General features: G+C 34.4%; 1 protein-coding gene across 1 annotated transcript in view; it reads right to left on the minus strand.

Annotated features, from left to right (window-relative positions):
- Window positions 1–23,304, minus strand: part of TLL1 (tolloid like 1) — a 130,775-nt gene that overhangs the window by 88,350 nt on the left and 19,121 nt on the right. Inside the window, exons 4-5 of the mRNA XM_027095866.1 lie at window positions 21,701–21,825; window positions 13,527–13,642 (exon numbers count right to left, since the gene is read on the minus strand). Of these exons, the coding sequence (XP_026951667.1) occupies window positions 13,527–13,642; window positions 21,701–21,825 (241 nt within the window). The remainder of the gene's footprint in view (window positions 1–13,526; window positions 13,643–21,700; window positions 21,826–23,304) is intronic.

Raw genomic sequence — 23,304 nt, forward strand, 5'->3', positions numbered from 1 at the left:
TTTAACAGATATAGAGATTCAGTTTTACAAGATTAAAAAGTTCTGGAGATCTGTTTCATAAAGTGTGAATGTATCTAACACTATTAAATTGTATATTTAAGAATGGTTAAAGGACTTCCTAGTGGTCCACTGGGTAAGAATATACACTCCCAATGCAGGGGGCCCAGGTTCAATCCTTGGTTGGGAAACCAGATCCACATGCATGCCACAACTAAAGATTCTGCATGTCATAACTAAGATGTCTGCATACCACAACTAAGAGTCTGCATGTTGCAACTAAGATCCCGTGTGCTGAAATGAAGACACAGGATAACCTAAATCAATCAATCAATCAGTCAATCAATATTTGAAAAAATGGTTAAGACAGCAATTTTATGTTGCATGTTTTTTTATCACAATAAAAATGTTAGGTAAATATCTGCATATAGATCAATGTTAAGTGCAAAAAACAATAATAACATCTCATTTGCTTCAGAAAGAAAACAAGTTTGAAAATTTATCAAAACTATAGCATGTGGCAATATGAATCATAATCCTTTTTTAGCATCTTTTATGGTTTGGGAGGAGGATAAAGATACTAATTATATATGACTCCATTAAAAGAGTAGGCTGGAGCTTCAAGATGATGGAAGAGTAAGACACAGAGATCACCTTCCTCCCCAAAAATACATCAGAAATATATCTATATGTGGAACAACTCCTACAGAACACCTACTGAACGCTGGCAGAAGAAAGAAACTCCCCACGTTCCTGGGTAGGGCAAAAGAAAAAGCAGAGACAAAAGAATAGGGATAGGGCCTGCACCAGTGGGAGGGAGCTGTGAAGGAGGAAAGGTTTCCACACACTATGAAGCCCCATCGTGGGCGAAGAAGGTGGGTGGCAGAGGGGGGAAGCTTCGGAGCCAAGGAGGAGAGCACAGCAACAGGGGTGTGGAGGGCAAAACAGAGAGATTCCCACACAGAGGATCGTTGCCGACCAGCACTCACCAGCCCAAGAGGTTTGTCTGCTCACCCACCGGGGCGGGCGGGTACTGGGAGTTGAAGTTCGGGCTTCGGAGGTCGGATCCCATTGAGAGGACTGGGGTCTGCTGCGTGAACACAGCCTGAAGGGCTCTAGTTCACCATAGCTAGCCGGGGCGGGGTGGGGGGTGGTCTGGAAAAAAGTCTGGAGCTGCCAAAGAGGCAAGAGACTTTTTCTTGCCTCTTTGTTCCCTGGTGCGCGAGGAGAGGGGATTACTGGTGCTGCTTAAAGGAGGTCCAGAGACGGGCACGAGCTGCAGCTATCAGCGCAGACCACAGAGATGGGTATGAGACGGTAAGGCTGCTGCTGCTGCCACCAAGAAGCCTGTGTGCGAGCACAGGTCACTCTCCACATCCCCCTTCCGGGGAGCCTGTGCAGCCCGCTACTGCCAGGGTTCTGGGATCCAGGGACAACTTCCCCGGGAGGACAAACTGCATGCCTGAGGCTGGTGCAACGTCACACTGGCCTCTGCTGCCACAGCCTCACCCCACATCCGTACCCATCCCGGTGAGGGGTCTTGTCTTGTCTGAGCTAAGAACAGACGCCCTCATGCGACCTACTCACAGAGGTGGGTCGAGATCCAAAGCTGAACTCCTGGAGCTGTGTGAACAAAGAAGAGAAAGGGAAATTTCTCCCAGCCGCCTCAGGAGCAGTGGATTAAATCTCCAGAATCAACTTGATGTACCCTGCATCTGTGGAATACCTGAATAGACAACAAATCACCCCAAATTGAGGAGGTAGACTTTGCGAGCAAGGATATGTATATATATTTTTGACTTTTTCTCTTTTTGTGAGTGTATATGTGTATGCTTCTGTCTGTGATTTTGTCTGTATAGCTTTGCTTTTACCATTTGTCCTAAGGTTCTCTCTGTTCGTTTTTTTTAATTACTTAAAAAATTTTTTTGTTAATAATTGTCTTTTTATTTTAATAATTTTATTTCACTTTATCTTCTTTCTTTCTTCTTTCTTTCTTTCTTTCTTCCTTCCTTCCTTCCTTCCTTCCTTCCTTCTTTGTTTGTTTGTTTGTTTCTTTCTTTCTTTCTCCCTTTTATTCTGAGCTGTGTGGATGACAAACTCTTGGAGCTCCACAGGTGTCAGGGCTGTGCCAGTGAGATGGGAGAGCCAAGTTCAGGACATTGGTCCACAAGAGACCTCCCAGCTCTAAGTAATATCAAATGGTGAAAATCTCCCAGAGATCTTCATCTCAATGCCAAGACCCAGGTCAACTCAACGACCAGCAAGCTACAGTGCAGGACACACTATGCCAAACAACTAGCAAGACAGGAACACAACACCAGCCATTAGCAGAGAGGCTGCTTAAAATCATAATAAGGCAACAGACACCACAAAACACACCACCAGACGTGGACCTGCCCACCAGAAAGACAAGATCCAGCTTCATCCATCAGAACACAGGCACTAGTCTCCTCCACCAGGAAGCCTACACAACCCACTGAACCAACCATAATCACTGGGCATAGACACAAAAAACAACGGAAACTATGAACCAGCAACCTGCGAAAAGGAGACCCTAAAAACAGTAAGTTAAGCAAAATGAGAAGACAGAGAAACACACAGATGAAGGAAGAAGGCAAAAACCCACTAGACCTAACAAATGAAGAGGAAATAGGCAATCTACCAGAAAAAGCATTCAGAATAATGACAGTAAAGATGATCCAAAATCTTGGAAATAGAATGGAGAAAATACAGGAAACATATAAGAAGGACCTAGAAGAACTAAACAGCAAACAAACAGTGATGAAAAACACAATAAATGAAATTAAAGATTCTCTCGAAGGGATCAATAGCAGAATAACAGAGGCAGAGGAATGGATAAGTAACCTGGAAGATAAAATAGTGGAAATAACTACTGCAGAGCAGAATAAAGAAAAAAGAATTAAAAGAATGGAGGACAGTCTCAGAGACCTCTGGGACAACACTAAACACACCCACATTTGAAATATAAGGGTCCCAGAAGTAGAAGAGAAAAAGAAGGAATGAAAAATTAGTTGAAGAGATTAGAGTTGAAAAATTCCTTCATATGAGGAAGGAAATAATTAATCAAGTCCAGAAAGCACAGAGATTCCCATACAGTATAAATCGAAGGAGAAACACACCAAGACACATATTAATCAAACTATCAAAAATTAAATACAAAGAACACATATTAAAAGCAGCAAGGGAAAAACAACACATAAGGGAATCCCCATAAGGTTAACAGCTGATCTTTTAGCAGAAACTTTGCAAGCCAGAAGGGAGTGGTAGGACATAAAGAGATGTGGAGAAAAAACTGCAACCAAGATTACTCTACCCAGTAAGAATCTCATTTAGATTTGATGGAGAAATTAAAAGCTTTACAGACAAGCAAAAGCTAAGAGAATTCAGCACCACTAAACCAGCCTTACAACAAATACTAAAGGAACATCTCTACGCAGGAAAAAAAAAGAGATGGAAAGGACCTACAATAATAAACCCAAAGCAGTTAAGAAAATGGTAATAGGAACATACATATCGATAATTACCTTAAATGTAAATGGATTAAATGCTCCAACCAAAGGCATAGACTGGCTGAATGGATATAAAATCAAGACCTGTATATACGCTGTCTACAAGAGAACTACTTCAGAACTAGGGACACATACAGACTGAAAGTGAGGGGATGGAAAATGATATTCCATGCAAATGGAAATCAAAAGAAAGCTGGAGTAGCAATTCTCATATCAGACAAAATAGACTTTGAAATAAAGACTATTACAGGAGACAAAGAAGTACACTACATAATGATCAAGGGATTGATCTAAGAAGAAGATATAACAATTGTAAATATTTATGCACCCAATATACGAGCACCTCAATACATAAGGCAAATACTAACAGCCATAAAAGGGGAAATCGATAGTAACACAATCATAGTAAGGGACTTTCACACCCCACTTTCACCAATAGACACATCATCCAAAATGAATATAAATAAGGAAACACAAGCTTTAAATGATATATTAAACAAGATGGACTTAATGGATATTTATAGGAGATTCCAACCCAAAACAACAGGATACACATTCTTCTCAAGTGCTCATGGACATTCTCCAGGATAGATCATATCTTGGGTCACAAATCAAGCCTTGGTAAATTTAAGAAAATTGAAATCATATCAAGTATCTTTTCCGACCACAGTACTATGAAACTAGATATCAATTACAGGAAAAAAACCTGTAAGAAATAAAAACACATGGGGGCTAAACAACACATTATTAATAAACAACAGATCACTGAAGAAATCAAAGAGGAAATCAAAAAATACCTAGAAACAAATGCCAATGAAAACACGATGACCCAAAACCTATGGGATACAGCAAAAGCAGTTTTAAGAGGGAAGTTTATAGCAATACAATCCTACATTAAGAAACAAGAAACATCTCAGAAAACAACCTAACCCTACACCTAAGGCAATTAGAGAAAGAAGAACAAAAGAACCCAAAAATTAGCAGAAGGAAAGAAATCACAAAGATCAGATGAGAAATAGGTGAAAAAGAAATGAAGGAAATGATAGCAAACATCAATATAACTAAAAGCTCGTTCTTTGAGAAGAGAAACAATATTGATAAACCATTAGCCAGACTTATGAAGAAAGAAAGGGAGAAGACTCAAGCCAATAGAATTAGAAATGAAAAAGGAGAAGTAACAACTGACACTGCAGAAATACAAAGGATCATGAGAGATTACTACAAGCAACTGTATGCCAATAAAATAGACAACTTGGAAGAACTGGACAAATTCTTGGAAATCCACAACTGACTGAACCAGGAAAAATAAAATATGAACAGACCAATCACAAGCACTGAAATTGAAGCTGTGATTTAAAAACTTCCAACAAACAAAAGCCCAGGACCAGATGGCTTCACAGGCGAATTCTATCAAACATTTAGAGAAGAGCTAACACCTATCCTTCTCAAACTCCTCCAAAATATAGTAGAGGGAGGAACACTGCAAAACTCATTCTACAAGGCCCTCATCACTCTTGATACCAAAACCAGACAAAGATGTCACAAAGAAAGAAAACTACAGGCCAATATCAATGATGAACATAGATGAAAAAATCCTCAACAAAATACTAGCAAACAGAATCCAACAGCACATTATAAGGATCATACACTATGATCAAGTGGTGTTTATCCCTGGAATGAAAGGACACTTCAATATATGCAAGTCAAGCAACGTTATACACTATATTAACAAACTGAAGGAGAAAAACCATATGATCATCTCAATAGATGCAGAGAAAGCTTTCAACACCCATTTTTGATAAAAACCCTCCAGAAAGTAGACATAGAGGGAACTTTCCTCAACATAATAAAGGTCATATATGACAAACCCACAGCCAACATCGTCCTCAATGGTGAAAAACTGAAACCATTTCCACTAAGATAAGGAAGAATACAATGTTGCCTACTCTTACCACTATTATTCAACATAGTTTTGGAAGTTACCCACAGCAATTAGAGAAGAAAAAGAAATAAAAGAATCCAATTTGGAAAAGAAGAAGTAAAGCTGTCACTGTTTGCAAATGACATGGTGCTATACATAGAGAATCCTAAGGATGCTACCAGAAAACTACTAGAGCTAATCAATGAATTTGGTAGATTAGCAGGACACAAAATTAGTGCACAGAAATCTCTTGCATTCCTACACACTAATGATGAAAAATCTGAAAGTGAATTTTAGAAAACACTCCCATTTAGCCTTGCAAGAAGAAGAATAAAATATCTAGGAATAAACCTACTTAAGGAGATAAAAACCTGTATGCAGAAAATTATAAGACACTGATGAAAGAAATTAAAGATGATACAAATAGATGGAGAGATATACCATACCCTTGGATTGGAAGAATCAACATTGTGAAAATGACTCTACTACCCAAAGCAATCTACAGATTCAATGCAATCCCTATCAAACTACCACTGGCATTTTTCACAGAACTAGAACAACAAACTTCACAATTTGTATGGAAACACAAAAGACTCCGAATAGCCAAAGCAATCTTGAGAAAGAAAAATGGAGCTGGACGAATCAGGCTCCCTGACTTAAGAGACTATACTACAAAGTTACAGTAATCAAGACAGTATGGTACTGGTACAGAAATAGAAATATAGATCAATGGAACTGGATAGAAATCCCAGAGATAAACCCACGCACATATGGTCACCTTATCTTTGATAAAGGAGGCAAGAATATACAGTGGAGAAAAGAGAACTTCTTCTATAAGTGCTGCTGGGAAAATTTCTACAGGTACATGTAAAAGAATGAAATTAGAACACTCCTTAACACCATACACAAAGATAAACTAAAAATGGATTAAAGACCTAAATGTACGGCCAGGCCCCATTAAATTCTTAGAGGAAAAAATAGGCAGAACACTCTATGACATAAATCACAGCAAGATTCTTTTTGACCCACCTCCTAGAGAAATGGAAAAAAAAAAAAATGAGACCTAATGAAACTTCAAAGCTTTTGCACAGCAAAGGAAACCATAAACAAGCCAAAAAGAAAACCTTCAGAATGGGAGAAAATATTTGCAAATGAACAACTGACAAAAGATTAATGTCCAAAATTTACAAGCAGCTCAACATTAAAAAAACAAAGAACCCAATCCAAAATAGGGCAGAAGACCTAAATAGACATTTCTCCAAAGAAGATATACAGATTGCCAACAGATACATGAAAGAATGCTCAACATCATTAATCATTAGAGAAATGCAAATCAAAACTACAATGAGATATCATCTCACACCAGTCAGAATGGCCATCATCAAAAAATCTACAAACAATAAATGGTGGAGAGGGTGTGGAGAAAAATGGACTCTCTTGCACTGTTGGTGGGAATGTACACTGATACAGCCCCTATGGAGAACAGTATGGACATTCCATAAAAAATAATAATAGAACTACCATACGACCCAGCAATCCCACTACTGGGCATATACCCTGAGAAAACCATAATTCAAAAAGAGTTATGTACCAAAATGTTCATTGCAGCTCTATTTACAATAGGCAGGACAGGAAGCAACCTAAGTGTCCATCAACAGATGAATAGATAAAGAAGGTGTGGCAAATATATACAATGGAATATTACTCAGCCATAAAAAGGAAAAAACTGAATTATTTATAGTGAGGTGGATGGACCTCTAGATTGTCATACAGATTTAAGTAAGTCAGAAAGAGAAAAACAAAAACCATATGCTAACACATATTTATGGAATTTAAAAAAAAGAAAAAGAAATTGATGCGAAAACCTAGAGGCAGGACAGGAATAAAAACGAAGACTTAGAGAATGGACTTGAGGACACGGCGATGGGGATACATAAGCTGGGACAAAGTGAGAGTGTGGCATGGACCTATATACATTACCGAATGTAAAATAGATAGCTATTGGGAAGCAGCCGCATAGCACAGGAAGATCAGCTTGGTGCTTTGTGACCATCTAGAGGGTTGGGATATGGAGGGTTGGAGGGAGATGCAAGAGGGAGTAGATATGGGGGATATATGTGTATGTATAGCTGATTCACTTTGTTATAAAGCAGAAACTAACACATCATTGTAAAGCAGTTATACTACAATAAAGATGTTTTAAAAAAAAGTGTAGGCTGGTAGAAGAAGATACCAAATAACAGAATACACATTTAATATTTCCACACCAGTAGAGGGATAAAAAATGAAATGTGGAAATTCAAACCATAATTGAATACATAAGAAGGTAAAATATAGAACAAAATAAACCAAGTGGGACACAGAGAATGAATATAAGGAGCAATAATACATCAGTAACCATAATAGATGTAACTGCAATAAGCACTCTAGTTAAAGACAAAACTTACCATCATGGATTCATTAAAAAAATAAAAGAAAACTGTTTTTTGTCTAAAAGCAACACACTTGAGATGTATATCTTGAATGCCTAAATGTGCAAAGTAAGATAAAGATATACCAGACAGAAATATTAGTCAAAAGAAAGTGTAGATTTATTAATATCAGAAAAAAAATAGTTTTAACCTAAATGATGACTAGAGATAAAGAGATTTCATATATAATGATAAATGTTTATCAGGAAGATGTAATATTCTAAACCTATATGTATACATTATATAATAATGTTGTGTAAAAATATTTTAAAACTGTAAAGAGCATTTAATAAATCTACCAAATAGTGGCAAATAATATTTTAGTATTATTATATATAAACATACTTTTCTACTATTTGATAGATGAAGCAAAATCAATAAAATAGAGAATATATAAAAAGCACAATTAAGAAGGTTAACATGAATATAGAAAACTTTGCAGCCAACTGTTGGACAAAAAACATTTTCAAGCAAATACATTTTTTTAATGAATATTGGTCAATTCCAAGTTCATACCACCAACCTCAAGCTATTTCAAAGTGTGATATCATACAGACTACAGTCTTTCTCCAAAAAGTGATTAAAGGAGAAATTAATAAGAAAAGAAAGATTGGAAAAATAACATATGTTTGCAAATAAAAAAATATGTTCCTGAAAAATATGTGGGCAGAAGAAATGATAAAAGATGAAGAAGATAATTAAAACTGAAAAATAACAAAAATACTATGTGTCAAGCTGGTGAAATTCCGATAAAGTAGTTTTTAAAGGAATATTTATAGCTTTAAATGTTTGTATGATAAAAGAAAAGATGGTTGAAATTAGTGAGTTAAACTCGACCAAATAAGTAAAAAAGACCCATTAAATCTCTAGATTTAATGCAATCTCTATCAAATATCCATGGTATTTTTCAGAGAACTAGAACAAATAATCCTAAGATCATATAGAACCACAGAAGACACCAAAGTGCCAAAGCAATCATGAGAAAAAACAACAAAATTGAATATATCACACTCCCAGACTTCAGGCTAGACACAAAACTATAGTATGGTATTGACACAATAACAGATATATAGAACAATGGAACAGAATGGATGGCTTGGAAATAAACCCACACACTTATAGTCAGTAAATCTGAGACAAAGGAAGCAAGAATATACAATGGAGAAAAGACAGCATTTTCAATAAATGGTGCTAAGAAAATGGGACAGCTACATTTACAAGAATGAAATTAGAACATTTCCTCATACCTTATACAAAAATAAACTCAAAATGTATTAAAGACCTAAATGAAAGACCTGAAACCATAAAAATCCTAGAAGAGAACATAGGCAGAGCACTCCTTGACATAAATAGTAACAATATTTGTTTGATCTGTCTCCTAAGGCAAAAGAAATAAGAGCAAAAGTAAACAAATGGGACCTAATTAAACTTAAAAGCTTTTGCACAGGAAAGGAAACCATCAACAAAACAAAAAGACAACTTACTGAATGAAAGAAAATGTTTGCAAATGATATGATCGACAAGGGGTTAATATCCAAAATACATAAACAGCTCATACAACTCAATATAAAAAAAAAGGCAATCCAATCAAAAACTGGAAAGAAGCTTCTGACAGATATTTTTCCAAAAAAGACATACAGATGGCCAACAGGCACATGAAGAGATGCTCAATATGGCTAATTATTAGAGAAATGAAAATCAAACCCACAAGGGGATATCACCTCACACCTGTCAGAATGGCTATAATCAAAACGTCTACAAATAGCAAATGTTGGAGAGGATGTGGAGAAAAGAGAACCCTCCTACACTATTGGTGGGAAAGTAAATTGGTGCAGCCACTCTGGAAAACAGTATGGAGGTTCCTCAAAAAACTAAAAATTGAACTATCATATGATCCAGCAATTTGATACCTGGGTATATATCTGGAAAAAATGAAAACACTAATTCAAAAGGATACATGCACCCCAACGTTCACAGCAGCTCTATTTACAGTAGCCAAGATATGGAAGCACCCAAGTGTCAATCTACAGATGAATGGATATAGAAGATGTGCCATATATATATATATATATATATATATATATATATATATATTCCTATGTACATAGCAGTATTAGCCATAAAAAGAATGAAATTCTGCCATTTGCAGCAACACGGATGGATCCAGAGAATATTATGCTTAGTGAAACAAAGTCAGATGGAGAAAGACAGATACTGTATGAAATCACTTATACATGGATTCTAAAATATAATACAAATGAATGTATATACAAAACAGAAACAGACTCACAGATATAGAAAAAAAAACTTGTAGTTACCAGAAGGAGAGGGAAAGGAGGAGGGACAAATCAGGGGCATGGGAATAAAAGACAAAAACTACTATGTATAAAATAAGTAAGCAAAAAGGATATATTGTACAGCACAGATAACTATAGCCATTATCTTGTAATAATTTTAACGGAGTATAATCTATAAAAATACTGAATCACTATGCTGTACACCTGAAACTGATATAAAACTGTAAATCAACAATACTTCAATAAAATAAAAAAGAAGAGCGGAATGAACTTAAATATTGAAAGAAAATAATAAAAATATAAGAATATTATTGTTCATTGACACTTATAACAATAAATTTATTTGCTCATCATTGTGCACAATATTAAAAATATAGGAGAAAAAATGATAGATTTGTTTATTTCTTCCTATTTGCAACATTTTAGAAAATACCATTTTATTAGTAATCCTACATACAAGAAAACTGAGTAAACTTTGAATGCTGATGGTACGGGTACTGCAATTAGATAGGAGAAACTTTTTTTCCAAGTATTATTTTGCTCTTACAAACTGATTTAATTTGATTAATCTTGTGCCAAAACTTTCCATATTCTACAATGCTTTATTTTAAAAACTCATGTATATCGCAGCAACATGGATGGATCTAGAGATTAACATATTGAGTGAAATAAGTCAGAGAAAGACAAATGTCATATGATATAACATATGTAGAATCTTAAAAAATGGTACAAATGAACTTATCTATAAAACATAAACAGAGTTACAGATGTAGAAAACAAACTTATGGTTACCAGGGGGTAAGGTGGGGGAAGGGATAAAGGGAGATTGGGATTGACATACACACATTACTATATATAAAATAGATAACTAATAAGGGCCTGCTCTATAGCACAGGGAACTCTACTCAATACTCTGTAATGGCCTATATGGGAAAAGAATCTAAAAAAGAGTGGATATATGTATATGTAAAACTGATTCACTTTGCTATACACCTGAAACTAACACAACATTGTAAATCAACTAGACTCCAATAAAAATGTTTAAAAAAAACTAAGAAAAACTGAAAAAAAAAATATCATGTACAGTTTTAAACTTTCTCTGAAGCTTTATCATCTTTTATATCTTGCTCTTCAGTACCTTTATAATGATTTTCATAATATGTTTTCAGGGGCTTATTCAAAGGATCTAAACAGAAATTGATCAACACCTATAACTATATTACAATGTAGACTCACAATGCTTAAAAATAACTATATAAAGAATTATGTATGCATTCATGTATTACAAGTCAGTTGTAACTTTTTATGTATAAAATCTGTTTATGCTACAAAAGAGTTTCATTTAGTTTTCATTGTGAGTATTGCAACATCCTGGACAACTCCATACCCATGATACTTGTAACAACACTCAATTATCAGGGAGTTGAAACTTTCTTAACTGCATTTGCTTTTCCACCAAAACTCAAAGTGTGTATGAGTCATTCCATATGAATTAGTCAAAGACGAAGGATAAAAATCATTTAATAACTAGTAAAAAACAAAAATTGATATTATTACAATCTTGGTCTGGGAAGACTTTTAAGGTTAGCATTCCAGACAGAATCCAGAAATTAATAGATTTATTCATTTCACTTCTTAATAATTTTAAATTCTATAACCAAACAAACAATATGATAAAAGGAATTTTATGTCTTCCTTTTTAATCCTTACATGTGTAATTTCATTTTCTTGCCTTAACATGCTACTATTTCCACCAAAATGTTAAAAAAAGAAGAGGACTGGTGGACATACTTGGTTTTTTACCTATCTCAAAGGAAATACTTTCAGAATTACCCTAATGATAATGGTATTTGCACTAATTTTTGTTGCTTCTCTTTATAAGATTAATACTCTTCTATTCCTAGTTTGCTCAGGCTTTGTTGTTGTTAAATCATCAATAGATTTTTTTTCTTGATTTAACTGAGATACTTGTCTAATGGTGCTTGTATATATGTACACATACATATACACACAAACATATATACATAATATATCATACATATATACACATATCCATGCATATATCTGCCCTTGAAATATGTATATATTATTTATATATTTACAGATTGATAGATACATACATACATACATACATACAGAGGCATATGTATTTGCATTTAGTTTGGTAATGTGGGGAGGATTTTACATACATATTCAAGTGTGAGTCTGGGTTAAATTTTTCCTTTCTTACACTGTTCTTGTCATCAGGATGGCTATCAAGGTTTTGCTAGCCATATAAATAGGAGAGTGTATCTTTTATTTTATTCTCTGGAAGACTTTATATTAGATTACACTTAATTCTTATTTGATTGTTGGGTAGAACTCACTGATGAAGCCATCTGAGCCTGGATTTCATTGTTGAAAAAATTTTGACTAATAATTCAATTAAATAGTAATTTGATTTCTTTAGTGGTTATAGGAGCATTCAAGCTTTTTATTTCTTCTCAAATAAGAACTTAGTAAGTAATATTTTGTAGTAATTTGCCCATTTCATTTACAGTTTTAAAGTTATTGGCATAATGTTCAAAATGTTCTTTTGGTTCCTAAAGTATCTATGGTTATAATAATCGTTTTATTCTAAATATTAGTTAATTGTGCTTTCTCTGTTATTCTTTTTTCTCTTGATCTCTTTTCACCCATTCCTCTATTTTTCTAAATTGTTTCAAGTACCAACTTTGTCCATACTTTATACAATACCATGATATTTTATCTTTTATTTATTACTTCCTCCTTTATGTACTTTTTCATTTATTTTATTGCTCTTTTTCTAGTCTCTTTATGTGGATGTCAATCTCATTAGTTTTGGGTATTTCTTATTTCCTAATATGAGCATTTAGGTCTGTGAATTTCCTTCTAAGTACTGCTTTAGGTGAATCTTACAGGTTTGGTATTCTCAGTATTTTTGTTATAATTGAAAATAATTTCTAATTTTAATCACAATATCTTCTTGAATGAATTGGATATTTGATGTATATTTCTCAATTTTAAAATGTGTGGGATTTTTCTAGTTATCCATATGATACTGACTTTTAACTTAATTTCAGTGTGTCTGAGTACATAATTTGTATTATGTCAACCCTTTTAGACCATTTACCATTTCTTTTAAAATTACATCTTTCAAAAAATTCCTGGAGTTTGAGTAATTTCCATTATAAAATTTCTGAGCTATTTTATTAATCAAACAAGAATAAAAAACAAAGTGAATTATATTTGAAAGAAAATGAACCTTTGCATCTGAGATTAAAGGAGAACTCTTGATGGGATAAACTACCTTCTCTCCTGCAGTGACAGAAACTCTCCAAATGCAGTGTGTATAAGATGGGTAGCCATTTGGAAATCCTGGGGAGGAAAGGTTGCCATTGGATTCTTGTAGGGTTTCTCCACATGCTGAAAGAAAAAAAAAATTTTTGATTTTTTTAAAAGATGAAAAAGATAAGATTTTTCTCTAATTTTTATGAAAGACATTGGACTCATAAATAAAATCTCCAGTCTTTTGGTGTTAGACAAGAATATATATTTGTATTTTATAAAACAATTTTCCTTTCTAAGTAATTTCTCTTTCTTACTTAATTCTTTCTTACTAGAATTTCAGTATACTTAATCAGATTACTATAGCTAACCATATAACAAGATAATGAGATAAATAACCTGAAGAACCACAAAGTTCTTCCTCATGGAAACCTTTCTCATTCATTCTCAAGAAGCCAGTAGCCAACTTATACGTCACCCATATTTAGCTTCAGGCCAGTGAATACCTAGTTGATGTGGCTCTGGGACCATACGAAATATTCCATTAGCATATTTGGTATAGAGTGAGGTTAATTTCAATAATGAATACCATATCAAGGTTGAAAAAAGAAATCTTAAATAATAATGAATAAATAATCAATAAGAGGTGCCAAAATGTCAAGCACAATGAAAATTTTTTTTCAAAATAAACTGGAAAAAAATTGAAAGATAAAAACATCACGGAAGACACAAATTTTTAAATAAGATGTAGACATTTATTTATTCTCTGTTTTCTGTCAATCATAAGTAGAAATTACTGGAAAAGCAATTATATTTTCCTCTTACTAAGCCTTTCTAATTTCTTGGAAGTGATTACCAGTCATCTGAAATAGCAAATAATAATCAGCTACACAGCCTCAAGATCTGTGTGATTGATATCTATAGGCCATTTCAACAAAGGCAAGAACAGAGCACAATTAACTCTGTTTCAGCCAAGGTTTGTAGTTAGAAGCATTCTATAATAGATTTCCTTGTTGTTTTTGCAAGACATGGTATGAGCCACATGAACCTAGGCTGCTTTAAGTATCCTTAATTCAAGAATAATTCCTATACTGTAGCCAGTTTATATAAAGATTTATATAAACATGTTTATAACCTTCACTCAACAATTAGAAAGAACAGCTCCTTCCCTCTGAAGGAGACTGAAATAAAAACTGATATACTACCATATTATAGAAGCATAGCTCCCAGCAAGTGAACTCTTGTGTCATCAAATCAATAAATTATAAATGGTTCTGCATATCTTGATTTAAATGAAGAAACAAAGATGATGGCTTTGAAAACATAAAATAGAGCTGTAAAAACAGTCTGATAAGATATAAATGTTTATTTAGAAACACAGATATTATGTTTGCACAACAAAATAAATTTAAAGTAAGAGCAAGCAGTGTTTATTCTGATGAATAGGCAGATAAAAGCAACTTCAGAATGAAACAAAAATGCTCAAGGTAAAAAATATATAATCAGCCCTTTCCAAGAATCATTTAAGGATACTGGTAAATGTGACATTACAAGAACCCTTAGAAAAAGGGTTAAGATTTATTAATGCAAACAATGTGCTTCTAACTAGGATCAGTTTAGATGCTAAATAGTCATTTGGGAATTGAGTGTGTTTCAAAGAAAAAAAGCTGCAATTTACAGTAGTTTAGAAATAAATTTTGAAATAATTGAAAACTCCACTAAGCCACATAGAATGCTGGTACTGGATTTCCTAAAGTGGAATTTAAAAAATTAAATATATTTGACTCATAAATGTAAACAAACACTATGGTTCTGATAAAAAAGATAAAAAACTCTCTAAAATGTAAAATACAGAATATAATTCAAAAATTAAGTAAATCTATTATATAGCACCTGCTTATAATTCAAGAAGTACAAACAATATTGTCAAGTTGTGATAATCATTTGTGCATTTTCTTCAATAAGTGTGGCTGTCCCAGGCTACATGATCACTATTTCAGAAAATTTCATCAATTTTCCTGGCCATTTGTTGATTCATGCAAAGATATATAAAAAAACTTTAATATTAAAAGAACTAAAGGAAAATTAGCAAGGGAAAGATGGTACTACTAAGTTAAATACATAGTCTGTCCATTTACTCAGAAAGCTATGTGGATGAGAAAAGAGAAGTTGAGTCATGGCATTACCCCTTGTTAATTATGTCATACAAGCAAGTCTCAAAACCTTCAACTTCAGTTTTCTCTTCTGTAAAGTGGCTATCTTATTAATATGTACTTCATAAAGTTGTTTTGTAGGAGTCAAGTATTGTGATGCCCAAAGTTCTCTTTTTAACCCTTAGATACCTCTGACACAGGTAGGAAGACTGTGCGCTTAATTGTTAGAATATATCTTTGAGCTACAAAATGCAGTCTTATTTAAGAGAAAAAAGGCATAAAGAAATATACAAAGGCAAATTATTATCACTGTCCTAATCAAAATTACTCTAAAATGAAACATAATTCATAAGTTAAACTTCTATCTCTCTAGGCAGATGTCATGATCTTATATGTACAAAATTATAAAGATTCCACAGACAAAAAAAAATACTGTTAGAGGTAATAAAAAATACTCAACAAAATTACAGAATACAAAATCAACTCACAAAATCAGTTGCATAAACTAACAACAAACAATATGAAAAGGAAATTAAGAAAACAACCCCATTTATAAGAACACCAAAAAGAATAAAATATTTAGGAATAAGCTTAACCAATAAGTCAAAAGATATGTAAGGTGAAAACTACAAAACATTGCTGAAAGAAATTTAAAGAGACAAAGAAATGTGTTCATGGATTGGAAGACTTAATATTGTTAAAATGTTATCCTTACTACCCAAAGCAATCTACAGATTAAGTGCACTCCCTATCAAATTCCCAGTGGCATTTTTTGCAGAAATGGGGAGAAGTGTTTTAAAATTCATATAGAACCACAAACCCTAAATAGCCAAAACAACCTTGAGAAAAAAGAACAAAGCTGGAAGCCTCACACTTCTTGACTTCAAAACATATTACAAATCTACAGTAATTAAGAATATGGTACTGGCATAAGAGAGACTTACAGACCAATGGGACAGAATAAAGAGCCAAAAATAAACCCACACCTAAACAGTAAAATGGGATCTTCAGCAAGGGTGCCAAGACTATACAACATGGAAAGGATAGCCTCTTGCATAAATGGTGTTGGGGAAATTAGATATACACATACAAAAGAATGAAATTGGACCCTTTTCTTTCGTTATACACAAAAATCAACTCAAAGTGGATTAAAGAGTTAAAAGGAAGACCCAAAATTGTAAAATTCCTAGAAGAAAAAACATATGTGAAAAGTTCCATAACTGTGATCTTGGCAATGATTGCTCAGATATTGGCACTAAAAGTACAGACTTTAAAAGCAAAAATAGACAAGGGGGACCACATCAAACTAAAAAGCTTCTGTGCAGTGAAGGAAACAATCAATAGAGTGAAAAGCAATCTTCGGAATGGAAGAAAACATATGCAAATCATGCATCTCATAAGGGGTTACTATCCAAAATATATAAGGAACTCTTACAACTCAATAGCAAAAAAACAAACAAAGAACAACAGACCCCAAATAACCAAATTTTAAAATGGGCAAAGGACTTGAATAGACAGTTCAAAGAAGACATACAAATGACTAATAGATACATGAAAAAAATGCTCAACATCACTAATCATCAGGGGAATGCAAATCAAAACCACAATGAGATATCACCTCACACATGTTAAAATGGTCATTATCAAAAAACAGGAAATAACAAGTGCTGGTGAGGATGTGGAGAAATTGGAACCACTTTAACTGTTGGTAGGAAATTAAAATGGTGCAGTCACTGTGGAAAACAGTATGAGTTTCCTCAGCTATTATAAATAGAACTACCAAATTATCCAGCAATTCTACTTCTGGATATTGATGCAAAAGAACTGAAAACAGAATCTTGAAGAAATACATACACTCACATATTCATTGAAGCATTATTCAGAGTAGCCGAGAGATAGAAACAAACTAAATGTCCATCACTGGATGAATGAATAAAGAAAATGTGGTATATACATACAATGGAATATTATTCAGCCTTAAAACAGAAAGAAATCTGTTATGTGCTAACTACATGGATAAACCCTGAGGACAGTATTCTAAGTGCAATAAGCCAGTCACACACAGAAGGACAAATACTGCAGGTTTCTAAAGTAGTTAGACTCAAAGAGGTGGAAAGTAAAATGGTGGTTGCCAGAGTTTGGGATGACAGGAACAGGGAGATGCTGTCCAATAGGTATAGAGTTTCAGTTTCAGTCATGCAAGCTGGAAAAGTTCTAGAGATCTGCTGTAAAGCAATGTGTATATAGTTAACAGGACTGTATTGTGCAATTAGAAATTTGTTAATAGGACAGGTCTAATGTTATGTGTGTTTCACCAAAGTTAAAAAATAGTTAATAATAAAAAGTTCTTTATTCTATGATCCATCTCACTTTTGCATCACATGATTCTAGTGTAACTTACCTCTTCCAAGACAGAAAATTGTTTTTGAATTGTATAAATGCTACTTTGATTGTGTGTGGCTGAGAAATTATTACAAATTCTTGTGTTATTAACAATATGGTTAAATATACTGCTGATTGTATTTACATCTACAGATATTTTCCCAAGCAAATGTCTGCAACATCCACCATATATCAAAGATTGAGAATCCTTTTTCCATTTTTTTATAAGAACACATTTATAATGTTACTAACTCTAAATAAAACAGACTATAATGTATTATATAAATCTCTTCCCCCAAAATCTTGATAAACTCTAGAGTAGGGGAAGAAATAAAACTATATCTAATCAACTTAGCACTATCTAATTAACTTTTTCATACATCCATGGCTCCCTTAAACTTTTTTTTTTTTTTTTTTTTTTGTGGTACGCGGGCCTCTCACTGTTGTGGCCTCTCCCGTTGCAGAGCACAGGCTCCGGACGCGCAGGCTCAGCGGCCATGGCTCACGGGTGCAGCCGCTCCGTGGCATGTGAGATCTTCCTGGACCAGGGCACGAACCCGTGTCCCCTGCATCGGCAGGCAGACTCTCAACCACTGCGCCAGCAGGGAAGCCCTCTCTTAAACTTTTATATGTAATAAATAAAATTTAGATATAAAATTATTTTAAGATAAGGAATGTTAAAAGAAATCCCAAGTCATCTGAGCCATAATGGTGAGATTAATTACTGAAATATTTTAAAATCTATTTCAATAGTAACTCCCTAGCCAAGTTTGAATCATCTTTGAAGATGAAGCACAAATACCAACTCCAAGAAGGCTTCCTCATTCCAGGGTGCAGCTCAGTTTAGGCACCCCTCCCAGAACTGCTTTAGCATCCTTTACTGATGAGATTTACTTCCTCAACAAGTAATATTGTCTGTATAATCCCACAGATAATTGGCTATTTGTGTGTATAATCTGTGCTTCCTTCTCTGTGGCCATAATATCTGGTGCAGTACTTTTCCCATATTAAAGCAACTATTTCATTCATACAACAACTACTTATTGAGCACCTAACTTATATCTGATTCAGAATACCCTGAGGAAAAAGCCTAACTCCAATCCTAAAGATTATACTCTAATTATACTCTAATGTGGGAAATGACAAGTAAATTGATGATTATAGGAGTAAGACATAAGGCCAGAATCAAATAAAGTATTTAGCAACATGGGATTCCTGGGAGACCAGTGGGTTTTTAAGTAGGAGGTTACAAAGGAGCCAAATTCTGAATATGAGTTAGGATTTAGCCAGGAGGCAGTTAAGAGTTTTCTGGCTGGAGGAAGAAGCAAGAGGCAAGCTTACTGTAGTGTCAGGGGCTGAATGAAGTAGAGGTGAGAAACTAGGTTGTAAGGGAAATACCTAGAGAAGAGCCTGGGGGAAGAGACAGGGGAAAATCTTAAAGGAGACATTGAGAAGGAAATCAGCCTTTATCCTAAAATAAACAGAATAAAATTTACATATTGAAAAGTCACTTGAACAGCAGTGTGGCCAGAGAACTAAAGAGATGTAAGGATGGAGGGAAGAGCTTACTTAGGAAGCATTGAAGCAATCCAGACAAAAGATGAGGATCCCTAGGATAGGGGATTCACTTCAAGAATGTGAGATCGATACCAAGAAGGCAGCAGGACTGACTAGTTGTGGGAAGTGAGGCAAAAGGAGGAAGTAAGTAAGGATGCCCTCCAGGTTGTGGTTTGGGAAGATCTATGTGTGGTACCATCAACTGAACTAAGGAATGTTTTATGGGAGAAGAATAAATGGGTCCATGAATAAGTGGGAAAATAGCTAAATTCTTTTTGCATGTTGGCAATATATTTTAGCCAAGAATTGTACATAAGCACACATATCCAGAGTATTCTGGCTGGAATCTCAGAGCATTATATAAGGAATTAAAGAGATTAATATTTTAGGTAACTAAAAAGAACCTCATATTAATTAAAAAATAAATTTAATGTATGAGTGTTTAGAAAGTTTCTAGTATTCGAATTCCATGAACACTGAAACTGGTCTTCCATCCCTACAACCACACAGATGTGCATCCATAGACGTGGATATACTGTATGTTTAACAACACTTTTAAATTTGTAAACATAGATTTGTATGTGGGTTCATGTGTGAATACACATACACTTTTATATAATAATGAACATTCTAATCCTCAGAAGCTCCTTTATTTTTAGATATTAATTTACTTTATTTTTTCCTAGTTTTATTATGTTACTTGACATTTAATTAAAGATTTACTGAGAGAATATTATGTTTGACAGTTGACATAAGTATGAAGTAGTTATAAGCCAAAAGTTCATGGGACCACAGAAAAACTATATCAAGAGAAAATGCAAATAAAGACAAGAGACTGTATTAGAAGAAGAGTTCAGCTTCAGGAGTTTAGAAATTAAAAAGGAAAGTAATCCTAAAATTAGATCCAAGTAGAGAAGAATACATTTAGAAAATGAGAGTCACAAGAAAAAGAAGGCCCCCCAAAAGAGAGAGAACAAGAGAGCAAATGAATCATTTATGAAGAGAAGAAGATGCACCACCACTCACACACCCCAGAGAGGATCTCTTTCACAAGCAGATTGCTGATTACCGGGATAAAGGGAAGACGAAGACCATTCTCTGCCCCATGAAGACGTTTCTATATGTTAATGAGCAAATATTACACTTGTTAATGAATCAGCTAGCCCTCTCTTGTACTCTACAAAGAAAGTTTCCTGGACTGGGACCAATAATCACAGTAAACTTAGTTAATATAACTTCCCAATAATTAAATATATATATAAATAAAATTTAAGCAAAGCCTATGCAAAACTTCAATGGTTAATATACCCAGCTTATCTCTGAATGTCTGCACAAATTATTAGAATAGCAGCCAGTTAAAACTTTATTAGTTATTTTACCACTTGTGATCTTAGTATCTGGAACAAAAAGCGAATTCCATAGGTATTAGTTTCCATAAACAAAAAAATTTGGGAAAAGCTGTGTTAAGCATGTATCTTTTATTGTTTGTGTGTGTGTCGTACATGGGCCTCTCACTGCTGTGGCCTCTCCCGTTGCGGAGCACAGACTCTGGACTTGCAGGCCCAGTGGCCATGGCTCACGTGACCAGCTGCTCCGCGGCATGCGGGATCCTCCCGGAACGGGACACGAACCCTTGTCCCCTGCATCGGCAGGCAGACTCTCAACCACTGTGCCACCAGGGAAGCCCAAGCATGTATCTTTGATATAAGCTATTTCAAGCATTTTGAGTATATAGGAGGTGCATAGAGTAATAAGTATTTCCAGTTTGGAAGCAGAATCTTTTCTTTCTTGGACCAGTAAGGCATTAGTGTTCTCTTGGTACATTGTTATTAAGACCTTCCTTTAAGTGGTTGAGAGTCTGCTTGCCGATGCAGGGGACACGGGTTCGTGTCCCGGTCTGGGAAGATCCCACGTGCCGCAGAGAGTCTGGGCCCGTGAGCCATGGCCGCTGAGCCTGCGCGTCCAGAGCCTGTGCTCCGCAACGGGAGAGGCCACAACAGTGAGAGGCCCGCGTACCGAAAAAAAAAAAAAAAAAATGTGGCTTATTCATCTGTAAGAGCACTATCAGGCACAATTATGCTTCTGAGTTTGGGTGGTGCAATACCTGGACATCTGTACAGCTTTCTTGCCTGTGCAATATCTCCTTTGCTTAAACGGGTTCGCTGACCAATTGCTGGACGTATGCCATTATCATCACGTGAGGGGAGAATGGTATCCAGAAACATCCCCCTGAAAAAAGTCAGAAGCAAGTCACACATAAGTCACCACATTAAAACACATATATTCCTTACAAATATGTTTTTTTCAAACTCAAACCAATCAAAGGAGAAATATATCAGTGTTAAGATTTAAAGAGTGTGTCAGACCTTCAAAACACTTTCATCAAAGTAGAAGAAAATTGTGTGCTAAATGTGTATGGCTAATATAAAGTCAGTGATGGCATTCACTTTTTCCTTAAAAATGTATATAATTTGTTTTTAAAATCTAAAATTCTATATAGTCCCTATCAAGTACACTGTGGTTCTTGTTTTGGTAGCTCAAGATCTAAAAACACTTAAATTACCAAGTTGTCAAACAATTCTTCCTCATAGAGATCTATTTTCTTAAGAACAGCTTATAATAAATATTTTTTAGATTACTAAACTTGTAAAAGTCAAACAAAACAAGTATGTTAATATTTTTAAATTAAACTACTAATTTAACCTAAGTATTTTTTGAAGTCAAATTATCACAGTATATGTTACAAGAACAAGGAAAAACAAAGAGTGTCAAATTTTAGGAAGTTTAAAGCAAAATAATTTTGTCACACACACATAAATACAAACACACACATATACTATACACTATATGTGTAAAAACTTCATGGTAAAATTTATAAGCAAAAAAAAAAAAAAAAAACAACTAAGCAATGCACTAATAATGCTAAGCTACAGATACTGAGCTTTTTCACACCCAAGGTTGTGATACAAACTTGCTGTGCATGACTAAAAATTGTGAATATAGTAAACTAAAGGTACAGTCTAATTTTGCAATGAATATTAACACTTGTAGCTCTAAAGAAAGTAACTGAGCTTAAAAGTTAAATGGATTGAGAGACTATTCTAAATGGTGAGGAAATATTGTATAAAAAGAGACACTTTTTATAAAAGTATTTTAAATTAAGAAATATAATTATTAAAAAAACAAACTTTGAAACCGGGATGAATGATGGGACAGCTTCTTTCCAAAAATTTTAAATGAAAAATTGTATTTAAACTGCAGGTTAAAAGAACAATATTTTAGCTCTACTTTTTCTTCCTTTAAGAAATATTTACTGGGAATTCCCTGGTGGTCCAGTGGTTAGGACTCCACGCTTCTACTGCAGGGGGTATGGGTTTGATCCTTGGTCAGGGAACTAAGATCCTGCATGCCATGCGGCGTGGCCAAAAAAAAAAAAAAAAAAAAAAAATGTACTGAGCATTGTTATAGACCTATAGACCTGGATTTATAGCAGTAAATAAAAGAAACAAAAATTCCTCCCCTTAAGATTCTCACATTCTAATGGAGGGAGAAAGACTTTAACAAAAATTGTTAACTGAGATAGTGACAGATACTTTGGAGAAAAATAAGGAAGAGAAGATGGATATTGATTATCCACTGATGGGATAGCTTTTAAAAAGAGTGATCAAAGAAAAGCTCACTTGGAAGTCGACTTTTTAGCCAAACATC

The sequence above is a fragment of the Aethalodelphis obliquidens genome, unplaced genomic scaffold, assembly GCF_003676395.1.
Source record: "Aethalodelphis obliquidens isolate GAN/ISIS:26980383/991018 unplaced genomic scaffold, ASM367639v1 scaffold95, whole genome shotgun sequence".
Taxonomy (NCBI): Eukaryota; Metazoa; Chordata; class Mammalia; order Artiodactyla; family Delphinidae; genus Aethalodelphis; species Aethalodelphis obliquidens.